The sequence below is a fragment of the Polypterus senegalus genome, chromosome 15 (assembly GCF_016835505.1).
Source record: "Polypterus senegalus isolate Bchr_013 chromosome 15, ASM1683550v1, whole genome shotgun sequence".
Lineage (NCBI taxonomy): Eukaryota > Metazoa > Chordata > Cladistia > Polypteriformes > Polypteridae > Polypterus > Polypterus senegalus.
The window spans coordinates 53,194,823-53,215,137 of NC_053168.1; the positions used below are offsets into that span (position 1 = coordinate 53,194,823).

The 20,315-nt window shown below is 39.4% G+C and overlaps 1 protein-coding gene across 2 annotated transcripts in view; it reads right to left on the bottom strand.

Moving 5' to 3' along the window:
• Window positions 1-14: 14 nt before the first annotated feature.
• The window catches only part of LOC120515473 (dynein heavy chain 11, axonemal), a 331,373-nt gene continuing 311,072 nt past the window's right edge, over window positions 15-20,315 (bottom strand). For both annotated transcript variants that reach the window (XM_039736528.1, XM_039736527.1), the window contains 7 exons: window positions 19,528-19,647; window positions 15,788-16,030; window positions 8,865-9,047; window positions 6,684-6,799; window positions 6,480-6,592; window positions 3,553-3,693; window positions 15-365 (listed from right to left, as the gene is read on the bottom strand). In XM_039736528.1, the coding sequence (XP_039592462.1) occupies window positions 118-365; window positions 3,553-3,693; window positions 6,480-6,592; window positions 6,684-6,799; window positions 8,865-9,047; window positions 15,788-16,030; window positions 19,528-19,647 (1,164 nt within the window). In that variant the 3' untranslated portion in view covers window positions 15-117. The remainder of the gene's footprint in view (window positions 366-3,552; window positions 3,694-6,479; window positions 6,593-6,683; window positions 6,800-8,864; window positions 9,048-15,787; window positions 16,031-19,527; window positions 19,648-20,315) is intronic.

Below are 20,315 nucleotides of genomic sequence, written 5' to 3' on the forward strand. Positions count from 1 at the left end.
TGTACCTAAAGCAATCCTTTTATATAAAATCTATAAAATTATTTATGATGGTCATGGCAGAAAGAAACCTATATATATATATATATATATATATATATATAAAGTAGACCACATTATCTACACTGACAGCAGTAATGCTACTCCTGCCAGAATCCACTTGGCAGGCTTCTCTTTGGTCTTTAGGTTGAAGGTCCAGATGTAGTTTGCACCACGTGATTTTGTGCTGTACACAGGACACTCGTACATATTTTTCAGTTCCTGTCTGTCCAGTGGAATGGCTCTAACAAAGATTACTGGCATAGCTGGTGTCAAGTCTTTCAGCCTGGCTTCTGTGATGACTCCATTTTGGATGTCCCAGCGAGCACCTGCATTTTTAGGTACACAACAAACAAAACATAGAGTGTGAGATGATTATTTTGTATCATATAAGGAATGTACAGGATGCAAAAAATGACAGAGCCTAAGACATACAAGTGCCTGAAAGGCAACAGCAGATTAAAACATTGTGAACAGAACGTGAGAGGCACTTCGGATGTGTGCCAGTCAGCTGTGCTGGGCATAGTGTGAAGCTGGGTTGCTGCACCGTGCACATGTGAGAGGAGACTTTGATCGGCTTCTGGTCCATGCTTATCAATGCCCTAATGCCACAAGCCTTCAGTACATTTATCTGCCTGTCGACTTCCATTTCACTGCCGTCTTAAGTAGTCATTGATTGAAGGCCATTAGTAATGAACTCATTCACAATTTATAAAATAAAAATAAACTGTATGCTACTTTAAATATGACAGATTTGACAGCTTGTGGCTTCTCATTTGAATTCTTGTCATTTTCATACATCTGATTGAAGCGGATCAGTAAATAAATCATCAGCACATACAGGTGCTGGGGTGTAACGCAGATTACTTTGGGACCTGCGAAATAAAAGAGTAAACCACGTCTTTATTCCTGGAGTTCTCAGAGCGGACTGTAGATATTCTCAAAGTAAACTATTGTCCTCCTCAAAAAACCATATAACTGAGCAGGTGGTCATTGTTTAAACATCAGAAACTGTCGTGGAAAAATACAAAAGGTGAAAAAGTACACCACCAGAGCGTAGCACGTTTTGTAAGCTGTGATTTGCATGTGTATGTAGTTGGCCAAAATAATTAGAGTCATCATACATTTATTATTTATAGGTTTTACACAACAAAAAGAATCCTGACATTTTTCACAGCCATACCGAACAAAAAATGAAAATCAGCCTTGAAAGAGTTGAAATGTTTTGATAATGCACAGATAAACGTAATGCCTTTTGAATGGCTGAACACAACCTACATGAAACAAAATGACAAAAAAGTAATCCAGCGAGGCAATGAGGCTGACATCTCGATTAGTTGAGAAGAAACCACTGCAGCCTTAGATGACATTGAGATCCTGGTTTAGCTGGTGTTCTTTAAACTTTGTGCTTTGCTGTTCAAGGCCTCCTCCCATCAACCCCAGTACACGCCTGCTGTCTGATGGGAATTGTAAGTCCCTGCATCAGCAATGCCGCAAGCTTGCAGATGAGATGAATATGTAAAGAGTGAAACAGCTGGTGTAACTCTGAACTCTTTTTATAACTATGGTTATCACTAAAAGCAGCCCAGGGCTGGGTGGCCTCCCTAGTTCTGTGGTGCACGTTTCTGAGGAGTAGGTGGGACACATCATGATCTATTCCAGTCTGAACATTTGCACTGTGATAACTGCTGGTCACCATCCACCAACCTCTGGCTTTTGGATTACAAAAGTGGTCACCAGTTACTTCTCAGTGCTTTGACCAACTGGAGAAACTCTGATGCTGCTGTACACGTCCTGAGGACGTCAGCTGAGCTCTCGCCTGGCACTGATTGGCCACTACAGTAACAAAATGTCAAGTAACTACAAAATTCTACAAGCAAGCAAATGAATTATTATTATTTAATGAACACTAACTGGAGGCTGCCTTACCTGATGAGATGTTTGGTCACATTTTTTTAAGCTGTTAAATTGTGCCAGTTTGTCAGTCTGTGGTGGGTGACTGCAGTTTACTTCTGTTTATCCTGACCTGGTCTGGTCTGAGAGCCCACTACTAGAATGAGTGCCGGTAAGTACCCCATTAGCCAAAGTTTGGATTTAGTTGTTTCAGTAAATGGAGAGGTGGACGTATACATGAATTTTCCTGGTCATTGTCACTAGGAGTCTACGATCCTAAGTATTTAGAGATTTAAACTTCAGACTGAATTAAAGACACATTTTTAAGCATTATTACTTTAAAGGAATACTGATTGTCAAAATTCAGCAAAGAATTTTTCACAGTGAATTTACTGGGTTCGCCAGTGACTTTGTTCACATGATGCACTGTGAGGCCAGCTTGACATCACAAACGTGTAACAGGCAATGTTAGGTGGGGATGTCACTACCAGATCTGTCGTACCTGCCCAGTTTACCAGCACGTGTACTGCAAGCGAACTCCACCTAACACTTTACAGAGCTGCATGAACTGCTTTGCGCATGTGTGAATAATTTCTGGCATATACACGCATGCCTGATGTCACCACCCAATCGGTACACCAGCCGGATTTACACCCTGCATGTGTTTACATAAAAACAATCCACTGCTGCATGAAGTTTGTTATGATGTTATGCTGCTCGCCATGTAGTGCACACTGGATAGTGACTGGGACAGCGCAGACCTGTTGTCCCAAAGCATCACAGGCTTTGTAGATGTTAGTAAGTCACAAATATAGGAGCTCAGGACACACAGAGAGAGACAAATGAGTATTGTGGACTTGTATATTTCAGGGAGGCACTTTGGTGCCGTGGTTAGCACTGCCGCCTCAGTCCACAGATCACATTTTTGACCTCAATTATCGGTTCAGTATAGTTGGCAGACATTTCCGTAACTCTCAGGGACCTTTATAATCCACACAAACTGGTTCAGCCTCTCCTTCCCTTTTGACGGTAGTGCATTTTGCTGAAGTTCTAGAACCTTTCCATATTTTTTTCCCCAAACTGGAGGCAAAGCAAATTCACTGTTTACTTCAGATCTGAAGTGCACTTCTGCCACGCTCTTATGAATTACTATTTACAGCTAAAGACACTTGTATTTTATGCTTCTTATATCCTTTTATAATTTCAGTTTGACAACTTGAGGGAGAATGTACAGCATGTGCGGCTTCATAGCTCTGACATCTTGAGTTCAAATGCTGATGAACCAGACTCTGAATGAGTGGATGTTTGCAATGTTCTTGCAGTGATTTTGTTTTTCAAAGTCCATGTGCAGTTTACGGCCTGACAAATCCATGTTGGCCCTCTCTAAGTGAGTGGCTGCATAAAGTTGACCACCAACCACTGTTTTCTGGTTTGCATCTCATGCTGCCATAATGGATTTTAACCTGTTGCAGCCATTTATTGTAAAAGGTGGATTTGGAAAATGAATGAAACATTCTGCAGTTCACACTTCTCACCTTTGACTGTAGAAGTCCTGCACATTTTAGGAAGAAGTCATTTGTTGTGCAGTATGTCAATATAAGTTAGAAACCTCGGTTCCCTTACCTTCCATATATAGACCATGAATGTAGGCCCCTTCTCTGGGTGGGTGACCATAGTCATCCTTGGATTTTTTGGTGACATCAACTGTCAAGCACATTTTATCTAAAGGCCATTCATTTTTGCGAGCCATACTCTGCATGATTGCTGAGAAAAAAAAAGAGAGAGAAGATATGTGACACAAATACAGTAGAGTATATAAATAGTAAGTCAGTCACATCTGTTTATGTAGTAAAAATATGACACCGATAAGGAGACTGCGTGTCAGTGTGCTGCTGCAACTGAATTCTGCCTGTCGCTGTCACATTTTTAATAACACACGTGCAAAAGTATAATCTGACCTGATCACTGGCAACGTGTCATTTCATTTATGTAGAGTTTAATTATACATCCTAAGATTGAACAGAATGGTAAATGTAAAAAAATAAATACATCAAATCAAATAAAAAAATACCAGAGTCCAAACAGAGAGAAAATTATCTGCCAGTTTTATTTAAAAATGACAAATGTTCAGTTAAATGCCTTAGTCAGCTAGTAAACAAATGGGAGCTGTTTTACTGTAAATGTGATGCACAAGGAGCAAAGTTAATCCGATGAAGAAGTGAATGTGATGGATAGAAGATAAATAAGTAAGAGAGATCAGGGTACATTCACACATTGATCGTGCTTCACAAATGGCTACAGGGTTTTTATATTTTAAATTTGTCTTTATTTAGGCGGTACCTTTCATGTAAGATATACAGAGTGCTTCAAAATTAAGAAGAAAATCAAAGCAACAGAGAAGATCAACATAAAAACAATAAAATAGCATACACCATAAATTTAGTAACAGAAAGTGAATCAGGCAATCTAATAAAAAAGGACGGCGATTCCAGAGTTCCTGTGGCATCAACACTGACTGCCATGTCAGCCTTGGATTTTAAACTTGACCAAGGAACAACTTTGGGTCCTGACCTGATGATCTGAGTGACCTTTGAGCCTCAGAAGTGCTAAACATCTCCTTAAAATATGCTGGGGCTGAACCTTGAAACACTTTATACCCAATCAATACAATCTTAACATCAGACCTGAAACGCCAAGGCAACCAATGCAGGGAGGCAAGAACAGAGGCAAAATGAACTCAAGACTCTACAATAATCCTTCATCCATCCATTTATTATCCAGCCCGCTACAAGGAAAAATAATGGTTTTTCTGATATTTTCTGTGTCACCAAAATATTAAATAGATCCAACTTTCCTAAAGCTGGTAAAAACAAAACTGCACCAATGTTCTTGTATAGTGGATTTAGAAAGTATTCAGGGCCCTATACTTTCTACACACTTTATCATGTTGTAGATTTAATTTTAAAATGATAAATTTCTCATTTTTGTCCATCTTTCTACATTCACTAAGCCATAATAAGATAGATAGATAGCTTCCACCTAATGGCCTGCTGAACACTAGAAGCCATTGTCCATGGCACAATCTGAATTGATTTAGTAGACTGATCTAATGCAAAAACTAACAGCATAAAGTTGATATTTTTCAAGTCAAAATGATTTAATCACAAACATAAACACTTTAAAAAAATTCTTGTCCACATTGGTGCTTTACATTGGAGGGCATGGGTCACAGTAAAAAGCTTAAACACCAAATACGTCCATTTTTCAAGCTAAGACAGATGTCGAGTATTGATCCGTGCTTTGCACTTACTCATATATTGTAACATAGTTTATACATGTCACTTTTGAGCGAAAAAACACAAATATGAAATTCAGCCATTGTAGAAGAAGACCAATTGTGTGTGACAGCTCAACACTTAGTCCTCCTGCACAGTAACCTTTCGCCCCCCTCCAGTGGGTGGCATTCGCCCTAAAGACCAAATCACAGTAAACTCTTCATGCCACAGGGTTGGTTTTATTTGAACTACTCCCGTATTTATGTGAGAGCTCACACAAGCAAACAACAAAGACGCTGATGAGGAGGTGTGAGGGAATATAAGGTGGTCCGGCATTGCAAATATTTTTTTAGGCTACATGGATTCTAGTGTTAACAGACAGATATACTGTAGTTGACATTAGCAGAAAATTGGAAATGTATGATGTTCCTGTTTAACATGACCAAGAGACACTCTATAATGAAAACGAACCTGAGCCACAGCACTGCTGCTCACTACAAATGATGACGCAGGGTTTCCAGTCACTCTACCGTACATTTTGTGTTTGAAAAACAGGAGATAAAGCACTGCAGATCTGATCCAGTTATATAAAAAGACTGGGCAGGCACCAGCATCTGGTCTCAATGCCCAGAATTCATTCTCAGCAGTACTCTTTCTTCACTAAAATATTTACAAAATGTGAATGAAATGTTTTAGAAATGCTCTGTTCTCTAAAGCAGGCAACAGTTTTTCTAATCACTTTCTCAATAATTTTAGAATAGCTTAGATATACTGTATATGTGTGTGAGTCTTTAGGCTCTCTGCTTCTTATGGACTTTTTTTTGTTGATTCGTAGGACTAAAATACAATTGAGCTGAAAAGAGTTTACAAACAAGCAACTAAACATGGCACCACATTTGACTCCAGTAATAAAATGTTCAGAAGAGAAATGTGGAAGTGAAGGTAGGGGACCCACCATCTAAAAGTGTACGGCTTGTGCATTAGACCCAGAAATATGGACTTTACAGAGTAATCAATTTTCTCCAATAATTTTCTTCTCATTCTGACAGCCTGAAAGTTTTTTTAATTTAAAAAGTTGTTTCACAATTGTTTTGCAGTTGTTCTGTGCAGAAGGGGCTTAGTGATTAACACAAAAATGAATCACGTTGAGGTAACACTGGAGTACAGAAGGTGTGAGACGCCGAGCAGCGCTTCTGCCAGACAACTGCCTATTCATGTAGCCTTCTTAAAAGTAACACAGCAACTCGGACTGCCAATTAAGTAAATGTTGTCTACCTGTCAGGAATGACTGAGGATTAAATAATCCGGATAGCCAAACCACTGCAGGCAGGGTCAGATCTTGAGTCCATGTATCCAGTTCACGGCATCTCAAAAGGAGATCATTAAACCTTCAAGAAAAAGAAAAAAGAACTTTACTAAAAACATACAAAAAAGTTAATCCAAAACTAAATTCTTTATTAAGTTTAAGTGAAAAAGTACCATTGTGCAAGGGGATATGTTGATGGGTATGCCAGTTTAATCCAGGATTCTGGCACACTGTCGTAATACAGAGCTGATTGCAGTGCCTCCATTTCAGAAGAGATTGTCAGCTCTCCCTGAAGACATAAAACATGTCAGATTTAGGTCGGCAGTGGTCGTACTAATTAATGTTAATTACCTAATGTAGTTAAACCCTTTTCCATATATCCCAGTATACAGTAGGTAGACCTAGAAGGCAGTATAGGGATACAGTATTTTCATATTCCAAGTGACCATGGGACATTGTTATTTTCTTGTTATGTTAGTCTATTTGGAGATTAAAAACAAAAAATTACAAAGAACTTTGCTTCTTTAATATATATTAAATACTGTATGTACACTCACTGAGCAAATTATTAGGAATGCCTGTACACCTGATTATGCATGCAATTATTATTTATTAGCCAATAAATCATGTGGCAACCACAAAATGCACAAAATCATGTAGATACAGGTCAGGCGCTTCAGTTAATATCTACATCAAAAACCAGAATGGGAAATAAATGTGATTTCAGCCATGGCAAGATTGTTAGTGCCAGATGGGCTGGTTTGAGTATTTCAGTAATTGCCGCTCTCAGAATGGCATGAAAAATAAAAAAAAAATCCAGCAAGCAGGGTTCAAGCTGACAGAAAGGCTACGATAACTCAGATCACCACTCTGTACAACTGTCTCAGGATGAACAACACATCACTCTTTGGGGTGACTGGGCTACAACAACAGAACGCCATGTCAGGCTTCACTCCTGTCAGAGAAGAACAGAAAGCTGAAGCTGCAGTGGGCACAGGCTCACCAAAACTGGACAGTTAAGGTCAGATAAAAAGTAGTCTGGGCTGATAAATCTCGATTTCTGTTGAGGCACATGGATGGCATGGTCAGAATTTGGCACCAACAGCATGAATCCACAAAGTTTTGTGTCCACAGCTCAGGCTGGTGTTGGTGGTGCAATTAATGTGAGAATGTTTTCTTGACACACTTAGGGTCCATTAATACCAATCAACCATCGCTTGAATGCCACAGCCTAGTTCAGTTTTGTTGCTGGCAATGTACATCCATTCCTTCAGAGCCACAGTTCACTCTTCTTCTAAAGGCTACTTCTAGCATGATAATCATCATGTCACAAAGCAAAGTCATCTCTTCAGTGGCTTTACCAGTCAGCTGATCTGATACCAACAGAACACCTTTGGGATGTGGTAGAACTGGGGATTTGCAGCAGAAACGTGCAGCTGACAAATCTGCAGAAACTGCATGATGCAATCATGTCAACATGGACAAGAATCTCAAAGAAATGTTTCCATCATCTTGTTGAATCCTTGCCATGAAGAATTGATGCCTTTTTAATAACAAATCTCCCCAGTGTTAGTAAAGTGTTCCAGTGAGTGTATAGATTCGGTTTTTGTTGATTTATTTTCTGCTTTTATATTTGTAAATTTGTGCTCTTTCTACCCAGGCTGCTAACATGGCAGACTGAGATCTGATCTTTAAATTGAATATGATTTTTTTTTTTGTATGGGGACCACTAAGACCACAGGTTGTCCTCCCCAAAATGATTGCAACCCTTATTGTGCTTTTTGGTTGACTTAGTGGGGTTGTGGGTAAATTCAGGTGAAAAAAGTCCACAGCAGTTGCCTTGAATTCTGTGGTGTCTAAGTGACCACTGGGCAAAGTAAGAAGAGTCCAAGGTGATGCATCAGAAACTACAGCAGTGTGGGACCAGAAGCCTCCTCTGATAGCTCAGAGATCTGGTGGTACGGAACAATTTCACTGTGCTTGACTGTTTTAAGGCTTGGCAGTGCCATGGAGTTAAAATCAGGTGGCCTTGGCCTGGTGACCTGAGGGGTTTTTATGAAGCTCGATTTATCTGAAGCTGTGCCATCAATTCAAAGCCTTACTGAACTTGGAATTATGTGAAAAAGCATGTGTGCGGTGGTGTGAAGACGATGATCAGTTAACAGTGTGAGGCATTTGGTGTTTTTCCAGTTATGCTGCCACTGCTAGAGGGCACAATCGTTATTGTTTTGCTATTTTTGTTATCCCTGGTCAGGGTGGCATATTGAGGTGCCCAGTTACAAAGCACATCTCCTTTAAAATTCAGTGATAATATGAACAAACATTTCTGCTCTACAAAGTTTAAAAGTAAAAACCTTCAGTCCCAAATCCAGTTCTCTTAGAGATCTTCTGATTTCCTGAAGTAAAAGATTCATGCGTTCGCATTCTTGAAAGCAAACCAGAATATAAGGAGAGCGTTCTGTGGTTTTCTGCACAATTTCTTGCATATTGAATTCTTCTGGAAGCTTCTCCAATATCTCATCAAGGGCATTTTTCACCTAAAAACAAACATTACTTAACCCTTTAGTTAATTCAGTTTTGACACAGATGGATACAGTATGTAGAAAATTATAAACATTGTTCATTTTTGCTTTGCACAGCCAAGCACAACCTATTTTCTGTGGGGAAGGAATGAAAGATTTTGATTCGTCAAAAATTTGAATCTCCTGTTTCGTTTTAGGGTCCCATCTCGATGATGGCGGTGTGTGTTTGTTTGTCACAGTTTCTTGAGGACAGTCTACAGCTAAATGGCTGGACAGAAAAATACAAACTCAAAACTTAGGCCTGTTATGAGATGACGATGTGCTGATTAGTTTTTGAGCCAAACTGTGCAAGAGAATGAGGCACTCTAGAGGAACCCTCAAGTACTGTAACGCTACAATTAATTATTATTTTATGATCAGAAAGATCAGCATCAGGGGCCTCATGTATAACGCCGTGCGTAGAACTCGCACTATAACATGGCGTAAGCACAAAAGCCGAAATGTGCTTACGCACATAAAAATCCAGATGCAGGAATCTGTGCGTACTCCAACTTCCACGTTCTTCCGCTACATAAATCCTGATCAGCGTGAACAGTAACGCTTGTGCATGCGCTTTATGTAACGCCCCAAATCCTCCCAGAATTACGCCTATTTGAATATGCAAATCAATATAAATCGCCATTAAGCGCAGCCTTCTGTGAAAAGACAATGGGAAAAACACGTGGGATAATATAAGAATTTCAGCGAATACCAAGTGGAGGCAAAGGAAAAACATACTATTTGTTTAATTAAACCGTGGTATAATCAACAAAAGGAAGTTGATCGAGTGACATAGCGTGTTGGAGAAACTTGAAAGTTCACATTCACAAAATCGCACAGTGCTGGAAATAAAAAAGAAGTCACATATCAAAGTCGCCGTGAAAAGCCGAGTTGTAGCCCACTGTCTGAGTGTCGTATGAAAGCTTATTAGGGTACAGAGAAAAAAAGGCATACAGTGGAGAAAAAGCACGAAATGTCAACTTCAATCTCGACATTTCCACTTTAATCACGTAGTTTATTTTGTCATTAAAGTAGAACATCATAAACTTCATCTTAAAATCGTTTAATCAACCAGTTTCTCAAATCACATCGTAATTAAAGTAGCACGTTAAATGCTTTGTTTTGTGTTTGATCTTCTATGTGCTCTATGTGTGTGAATCACTACTTGCTTCTTAAGTCGGCTCTCTTCCTCCGACTGGACACAGAGTCCATTACATTCGTGATATTACAGCTCTCTGAATAACTAAAATACTGAGATTTATACGTGATATCATTTTTATGATGATAGGAGTTAAAGCACGTTATTAAACATGAGTTTCACGGCGCAGTGATTGTGTGCGACCTTCGATGAAATAATTTATTGCAGCAGTACTCATGGGCGGCTCTATGTCCAATAGAGAAAGTCTAATGTCATTATGGTATCTGTTAAATAATAATGTTTTCTCTTCCTCATATCTTATGCACGGTGGGTGGATGGCCACGTCCGTTGCAGACACTGCATAGCTGCCTCGTGCTCATGACACAAGCATTTAACTTTTGCCGAAATTTGTCTCTGCATTTTTAGCTGTGTTGTTATTTTCTCTTTCTGTTTTATATTCAATATATATTGGCGTAGCCGCCACTGCAGTCAGTGCTTTTCTTTCCCCAAATACTCAATCACCACACAATCAACTCTCTAATAGAAGTTAAGTCATCTGTAAGCTTAGAGCTTCGATTCTTCAAAACATTTAAGGAACATTGAAATATCTTCGTAGTACATGTTTAATTATTCTATCCTTCATGACACTCCCAGTGAAGAATATAGATTATTTAAATGAAGTTAAAGTTTTATCTGTATAATATAATAAACATATTTTGCTGCATTTCACCTTAAAAATGATATTGTCATCATATGTAAATACGCGCTTTATAAAGTGGCTCAGGTTGCGCGATATTATAACTGTAGTGCAAGTTTACAGTGGGGTGATTGTACTTATAAGTACAAACAGTTCTACAAGGAGCAATTGATTGAATGCATTTAAAGTTCTTGGGATGAAACTGTTTCTGAACTGCGAGGTCCGTACAGGAAAGGCTTTGAAACGTTTTGCAGTGGCTGAGACAGCGTGTCCTTGAAAATGTATACCGATAATTCTCTTTCCGATCAGCTGCTGCTGTGATTTACACTCAGATACAGTGATATAAATACTCCGCGTGGTGCAGTGAGAGTAATATGGAAAAAGATGATCCACTGTGGCAACTCCTAACGGGAGGAGCTGAAAGAAGAAGAAGAAGAAGAAGAAGGAGAAGTGAGAGTAACAACGCTAAAGCAGTTATGGTATTTGGAATACTATGGCTATTCCCTGGACCATTATATTGTTACAAGTTAATTACAATCAGATGCATTACACTAATAAACAATATGCGGTTAGTTTCAGTGTATTTATAAAGCCGCGTCGGGAAAATAAGGAGTAACCACACAGGAACAGTAGCAGTAGCGCTGGGTGCCGCCAGTCTGCAAAACCGAGCGGAGAACTTGCGTATGACAAGGCATGAGGTACCGTGGAAAAGTGCGTGGATTTACGCCAAGTGTAGGTTTTATACATCGCGATTTGAACGTGGAAAAGTTCTTACGCAACATTTCTGTGCGTACGCACTGTTTATACATGAGGCCCCAGATCTGTAAATAATTGCTGAAATATTAGAGAATAGTTTGGGTTCCTAGGGTGCAAAGGCTACTGATGCTCGTGTCCAAATTAGTTTTGATTTTCCATAACCTCTTTCATGACCTGGCCATGTCTTTTTACCTTTGAGATTGATTTCTGAAATTTGTTTACCATAATATGCGTGTTTGTGTATTTAAATATTAGTAGCCATAACAGTACGTCTGGGGAAGAAGGCTGCGGTACTGGACGGGTCACAGCACTTATAGCTGGGAGCATAAAAGACAAATAAATAAATAACTTGCACACTGACATGTCTCTATGTATACTTGTACCTATGCTTGTATGGTTATTTTGGTATTTTTCTGGCATTTGGTACACTTTATTAATCCCTGAGGGGGAACTGTCTTTTTGTGTGGCCTGTTCAACTCCTTACTGAATTAAATAATTTTGAATTTACTTAAGCAGAAACTACTTCTTTACACAATATCTTGAGTAGACTCTCGGTCTTCATTGGCAGTTAGGGTTCCCTGCTTTTCTGAATCAAGAACTTTTACCTTTGAGGTTACTCTTGATAAAGTAACATAAGCTTGGCTTTTTGTAAAATCTGGCGAAGATACATTAATACCAAAAATATCTGAAGTTTACAGAAGGACAGAGATGGAGGAAATGGTGCATGTGCTTGCACACCAAACTGAAGTGCGAAAATGAATGCAGTGATTTGGTTAAAAACACAGATCTGCATCAGCCTTAAAATCTTCACTCTTTGTGCGGGTTGTCCAAATTGGAGTTTCTGGGGTGAGTTTATTATTATCAGCATATTCACTGCATTCACTTCAGTATGTTATAAAACCTCACAATAAAAACTGCTTGGAAAGTAAATGTGGGAGATTCAAATCTGTGAAATCTAAAGTGTCATCTGTGAGCTGTGCATAGATAGAAGGACGGGGTGATGTACTTTACTGTTAACCTGTCTAAGAGCTGCAGGTCTATTAACTCTGAATAACAGTAGAGAAGAATAAATAGAACTGAACTGAGTCACAATGGCGGCACCACAGTTGATTATGCTGTTGGTTCTGTTGGAAATTAAGAGTTATACATTCATGACAAAAACCAACAAGAACCCCTTCACAAAATAAGGAATGAAAGTCAGTAATGAGCAATGGACTGATGTACTTGAAAGAAAGGCCTTCATGGACTGAATGATCTTCTGTTTCTGTTCTATAAACATGAAGCAAATGCAATTACAGTGAAATGAGGGTGGAATGTACAGGTCGAGATCTCCAATTTAAAATGCCTGGCACCAGAAGTATTTTGGATTCTGAAATATTTGCCTCACGCATATAATAAAGTGAGTCGTTACTATAATGTGACAAAAATATTAAACCTAAAAAGTGATTAATATGATACACAGACTGTATTTTACTGTAGTTCCCTTTAAAGGGGGCTAAAGCTGTGTGTTTGCACTGAAGACACTTTTTTGGTTCTTCATCAGTTTACATCACAAACCCGTTGCCACTTCTCAGGGAATTGCCCAGCAGGTCAGGAATATCTCAGCCAAGCTTCAGTCCATCATGCCCGCTTGACCAACTGGCAAGTTGCTACATTCAGTTTTCATGTGGTGTAGGTGCACATACATAAAACATAACATGTTTTTGCCAACAAAAAAGGCAATTTGCAGCAATATTTCATTTTCCTTAAGTATTCAGAGCATGAACTCAAATTGCAATAAGGACACTTGGCGAGAATGAAGCTGCTTTGTTAACTGTAAGCAATAACATCCCATTAACACACACAAGTCATCTGCAGTGCCACCCAACACTTTGGAATGCAGGCGTCATCGTGTCTCCTCACTGGGGACAAAGCGCTGTGTGTTGCTGCTTAGCGGCGCTCGACGCTTCCTGGGATAAACTCCACTTTCATCTTGTTTGTCATGTCCTTGTAACACTTAATGCTACTTGTTGCTTTGCAGTGCTCTAAGCTTCATGGTTGACAATTGAAAGAATAAATCTGATCTGCATGTATGTTATTCATATTCATTTTTTGGCATAGGCTTATTTTCATGCAGAAGTCCAAGTAAAGTTTTAGAATCAGATGCCTGGTGTTAAATTTTCTGCTTATGGTTTTATGGCAGAGCTCAGAAAGTTTTGGATTTTGGAATGTCAGATTAGGGATACTCAACCGGTACTAAGTATCAAATGGTTCCTTTTTAAAAGCATTATTTATGAATGTAGAAACTGACAAGAGTGTGTCAATATGATGACATTTATTCTTATACAGTGCATCCGGAAAGTATTCCACATTTTGTTATGTTACAGCCTTATTCCACAATGGATTAAATTCATTTTTTCCCTCATAATTCTACACACAACACCCCAACGTGAAAAAAGTTTACTTGAGATTTTTGCAGATTCATTAAAAATAAAAAAATTGAGAAATCACATGTACATAAGTATTCACAGCCTTTGCCATGAAGCTCCAAATTGAGCTCAGGTGTATCCTGTTTCCCCTGATCATCCTTGAGATGTTTCTGCAGCTTAATTGGAGTCCACCTGTGGTAAATTCAGTTGATTGGACGTGATTTGGAAAGGCACACACCTGTCTATACTGTATAAGGTCCCAACAGTTGACAGTTCATGTCAGATCACAAACCAAGCATGAAGTCAAAGGAATTGTCTGTAGACCTCCAAGACAAGATTGTCTCGAGGCACAAATCTGGGGAAGGTTACAGAAAAATTTCTGCTGCTTTGAAGGTCCCAATGAGCACAGTGGCCTCCATCATCTGTAAGTGGAAGAAGTTCAAAACCACCAGGAATCTTCCTAGAGCTGGCCGGCCATCTAAACTGAGTGATCAGGGGAAAAGGGCCTTAGTCAGGGAGGTGACCAAGAACCCAATGGTCACTCTGTCAGAGCTCCAGAGGTCCTCTGTAGAGAGAGGAGAACCTTCCAGAAGGACAACCATCTCTACAGCAATCCACTAATCAGGCCTGTATGGTAGAGTGGCCAGACGGAAGCCACTCCTTAGTAAAAGGCACATGGCAGCCCGCCTGGAGTTTGCCAAAAGGCACCTGAAGGACTCTCAGACCATGAGAAACAAAATTCTCTGGTCTGATGACACAAAGATTGAACTCTTTGTTGTAAATGCCAGGCGTCCCGTTTGGAGGAAATCAGGCACCGCTCATCACCAGGCCAATACCATCCCTACAGTGAAGCATAGTGGTGGCAGCATCATGCTGTGGGGATGTTTTTTAGCAGCAGGAACTGGAAGACTAGTCAGGATAAAGGGAAAAATGACTGCAGCAATGTAAAGAGACATCCTGGATGAAAACCTGCTCCAGAGCGCTCTTGACCTCAGACTGGGGCGACGGTTCATCTTTCAGCAGTACAACGACCCTAAGCACACAGCCAAGTTATCAAAGGAGTAGCTTCAGGACAACTCTGTGAATGTCCTTCAGTGGCCCAACCAGAGCCCAGACTTGAATCCGATTGAACATCTCTGGAGAGATCTTAAAATGGCTGTGCACCGACACTTCCCATGCAACCTGATGGAGCTTGAGAGGTGCTGCAAAGAGGAATGGGTGAAACTGGCCAAGGATAGGTGTGCCAAGCTTGTGGCATCATATTCAAAAAGACTTGAGGCTGTAATTGCTGCCAAAGGTGCATCGACAAAGTATTGAGCAAAGGCTGTGAATACTTATGTACATGTGATTTCTCAGTTTTTTTTTTTTAATAAAATCGCAAAAACCTCAAGCAAACTTTTTTCATGTTGTCATTATGGGGTGTTGTGTGTAGAATTCTGAGGAAAAAAATGCATTTAATCCATTTTGGAATAAGGCTGTAACATAACAAAATGTGGAAAAAGTGATGCGCTGTGAATACTTTCCCGATGCACTGTATGTGTTAGTTCTAAACATATGAAGTCTTTACTAAGGATCCCAAACAAAACTATAATTTGAAACCACTGGGGCTGCCTTGTTTAAAATAAGAAATTAGCAGTGTTTGAAAAAGCAGTAGAAATATGTTAAGATGTACACGATTAATTCTAAGATCTTTTGTGAGCACTGTGCTCACACTAACCTTCTCCTCGGCAGTTTGTGTTGAACCCTCTCCAACAGTTAAATTATGAGGCTGCAGCTCCAGTAGGGTCCTAAACAGGTTGTCTGAAGTCACCGTCAGGAATTCAATTTCAGCATTGGCATGCAAGCCATAGAGTGCAGGGCTTTCCGTAGGAAGATAATCATCAATATACTTATGATAGCCCAGGTAGTCCAAGTTGGGTGGAGCCACAAAGCCAGGGGCAAGAAAAAGCTCCCCATCAAGCTGTTGAAAGGGAAATATTGTAACAGCATTACAAAGACAGCACATCTGCCACACTTGCACATTTCATCACAATTTATATGCACCAATCTGCCCATTTTTATTACTCACTTTTCCAGCTTGGTGCCCCAGGTAACACGAAATTATTATTATAGAGAAGAGGAAATCATTTGCACAAGAATAGCACATACTGTATCAGAAGGCAAATGCAGGAATTCAGTGATTATTATGCCTTAAACATTTCACTGTCCATATTATGGTTTTGTGTTAGAAATGTTCTCAGTTTTTACTCTAATAAAAAATCTCTCTCTATATATACAGTATATATATATTAATAAACTGGAAAATTTTCTAAAGCTAAAAATCTTAATAGTGGATTGTCAGTCAGCTTCTGAATCATACACGTAGTCTCCATGCTGTTAATCTTTCATGAAACTAGATGAAAATAAATAAATTAATCACCAAGTCAAAAAGCAGCATGTAATATAAATGTATTTTTGTACATATCCATCCATCCGTTATGCAACCCACTATATCCTAACTACAGGGTCACGGGGGTCTGTCGGAGCCATTTCCAGCCAACACAGGGCGCAAGGCAGGAAACAAACCCCGGGCAGGGCACCAGCCTGCCGCAGTTTTGTAAATATAAAAATCAAATTTAATTCTTACACTTAATCCCACATAAAAAACAGGCTGGCTAAGTGATTTGTTGAGGAACTCAATAAGCCAACAATGATGTTTGAACGCGTGACTAGGAATCTCGTGTACGTCTTTCCAGTTGAAGTGTCAGTTCTGCTCACTGGGCCTCTTTAGAGTGCAGCCTCTGGGCCTTATCTGATAGAATGGTCAATGTTTCCTCCATGCACCATCCAAATAACTTGATTAGGGACAAAGGGTCATAAAACATTGATGGGCAACATTAATGGACAAACCTTTAAACCAATTGTCAACCAAAAGGTTGGGCTTATGTACACCCAAGAAACCAATAGCAAAACAACTACTGTTTCCATTAAAAACTTGCAAATACCAGATGTGTGCTCTTTCTATATGCTTAACGCTCTCAGCCTGGCCTAACGTCTGCTCCACAGCCTTTGTGTGGCTGTAACAAAGGCTGGATCAATCCCTTTTACTCCAAAGGGTAACATGGTGTTGAAGTGGAAGAAAGGAAGACCTGTGTGTGAAGGCTGTCACAAGTCCAAACCTTGCTGAAGTAAAGCAAGTTGCACAAGCAAGAGAGAAACAATACAACCACATGTTCGTCTTGCTGAAAACAGGAGTTGACCGGTCACTAACTGCCCAGCAGACATAAACTTTATGCTAAAAGAAGAGGATAATGTGTGTAAAAATTCAAAGAGAAAACTGCAGTACCATCCTCAACCAGAAGGTACAACCATGTCCAAGAAGGAAAAAAAGCTCCTGAACAAAGAAATAAAAGCATGCTTAATGTCCTTTAATATGTGCAGGAGAAGGCTGACCTAGAAGGAACAAAGAATCGCGCACACCAAACCATAAGTATACCTACTATGATTCCCAGAACTATTAATTTCAAATCGAAGCTGCTTGGATGAGCAGTGAAACGTGTCTACCTAACAAGAAGGAAGTCCAGATGCCATGACTCAACTACCAGATAACTTAGAAGGTAGGATGAAGTTAGCTAATGTATTATGGTATCACTGTAACTGAAAAGGAATAACCTTTGTGACAGGTAGGTTTTTAGCCATTTTAAATTTCTCTTCTTAAGTCTAATAGGAAAGTCCAGAGCAGCATCTGACATGCACATACAAAAACTATATGAAGGGGGTAACTAATGTAGACTAGCTGTGAGCAAATGAATGCCAGTGTCATGGTATTGACTCTAGAACTTTAATAACTAGCTAAACACTTTGTCCATCTTGACCACATGAATGCAAAGGTCAGCGTTCATAAGTTATGCACCCCTTTCCATAGGAGAGGAAAAGTTCAACCTAAGGTAGCATAAACATGTTTTGTGTTGTTTGTTATTGTTCTTCGTCAGTACTATACATCTATATACATTGTCAAACATGTGAGCTTGGGGCGCAACACTCTGGATTTGGGTCATCTTACCCAATGGGGAATGGGTAATCTGATTCTGGTTTGCACTAGTATAGAGAAACACAATCCAGAGGAATCGTGATGTCACGTCTGCCTGAGCTGTCCAACACTGCACCCCTTTTGCTCTTGCCTCTTTATAACCCTACCTGCCTTGTAAGACTAGACCTTGGACTCATGAAGCTAGAACCTCTCCAACAAAAATATGTCATTGCTAATGTCATTTCAAAACCTTGCACAAAAATATGGGTCCCCCATGCCACCCCAACATTTTTTTGTCTTCCTTGTGTCTTTTTACAATATATATATCTAATGTATACATACTTGCATATATTTATTTTCTATTATCCTTATGTTATGAATAAATTGTATCATTTGATTTATTGCAGCAAGCGTGTCTGGGTCATTTGTTAAAATGTTGTCTATCACCACTTCCAAAACACAACCTAAAGTGTGTTACTTCATGTAGACTTTCGTTGATTTATGAAGCTCATTCATAAATTGTACAGATCACTTTATATTTCTGGCATCCCAGTCGGAAGGAGAAACAGAGATCCCTCACACACTACAACTGTAAAAGACTAATAGTTTTCATAGCACCAATATGATCTAATATACAAACAACTTAAATACAAGATCATACGATTACTACTTGTAATTCTACTTTTCAAGGTGCCAGAATAAAGGAAGGATTAATACCCAGTCAGGAGGCCATAATGAACGGACTAGATGAACAGGGTTACCGAGAGCAGTTCATTTCCCCACATGACAAGTGGCAGTGTTTCTCAAGGCTGGACCAGATTAAGATACCTGCAGGGTGGCATGGGAGATGGAAACACAGCCCTGTTGAGGTACAAAGTATTTGGATACCATCAGAGGGTACTGTCAGGAGAGAACTGCCCTGGTTTCCACATGACGTGAAATGCTCCAGATGACCTGGGCAAAAACCAAGAAGCAGTTGCTGGGTCTAGTTCAAAATAGAGCCCGCTGCCTCACTTCTATCGAGTCAGAGGTGAGAGGCGGTGGACGATGCTCTCATGGAGGAGGAAGGAGGATTGTGAATGGTGTATTTGTGCTGGTGTTTTTGTCAAATATAAATGATTTATTTGAACCTGGAATTGTGTTTCCTGTGTCTTTGGTTTTTGGCTCAGTGGTGCCCCTAGTGTTTACTATATTTTTAACATATACATACCTGTATATATTTTATAATTGCACCATTGACAGGTTAAGTGATGACCATTCACATAATGAGTCAGAGGCGGGGTTCATTTGCTGTCGATGGGATTTACATGTTAACATGTTATCTACTATGTCATACTGTATCTCCATGCCGAGTGTTTACCACAGCTGATATAGCAACCATTTTAGAAATTAAGTCAATCATAAACAGAAGTTAAACATTTCTAATACTTTAAAGGAAAATGATTTACCAAATTTGGCTGCATGAATTCTTGCAAATAGGTGTTACATAATCTCCTATCCCAGTCATCTGTAATATGTCCTCCATACATTATCTCCCCGAAAAGATAGCAGAGATCTTCCCAAGGGACCTGAAAAAAAACAAAGGTTTGGGTAAAAGATTCTGTATAACTTACTTCAGGTTTTGAACACTCTAGAGCTTTATAATTTTGTAACACAAAAATAATGAACATCAGCTATGGCACTCTTTTCACTACAGCCATCTTGATTTACTTTTAGTTTGGCATGGAACTTCAATGCATTGTGAGCCTAATTTTGTCCCAGTGTTTTTGGCAATGTTCCTGATGCCAAAGCAAAAATACAACAAGTTTCAGTTTTTTTTTATTTGGAACAGTAGTCAACATTTCACTCACTGACATACTACATGCTGGATTGGCTGGTCATACTTCAGTGACATTTCTTTATTGGAGTCAACTAGGTGCGAAATAAAACTGAATTATATTATATTATGTATATATACTAGACATTAAGCCCATTACAATAACGGGCGCTAGAACTGTAGTGCATAAACATTTGTATGAACAGTCTATATTAAATGGCAAGGGACCTTGTATGTGGCTGTAATATGCGTCACTGTATTGTGTGCCTTTAATTTTCTCTTTCAGTAATACTGGTTTGCATTTCTGTAAAATGGCTGTAATTTTGTCTGACAGTAATACAGTGGAACCTCGGGTCACGACCATAATTTGTTCCAAAACTCTGGTTGTAACTCGATTTGGTCGTGAACCGAAGTAATTTC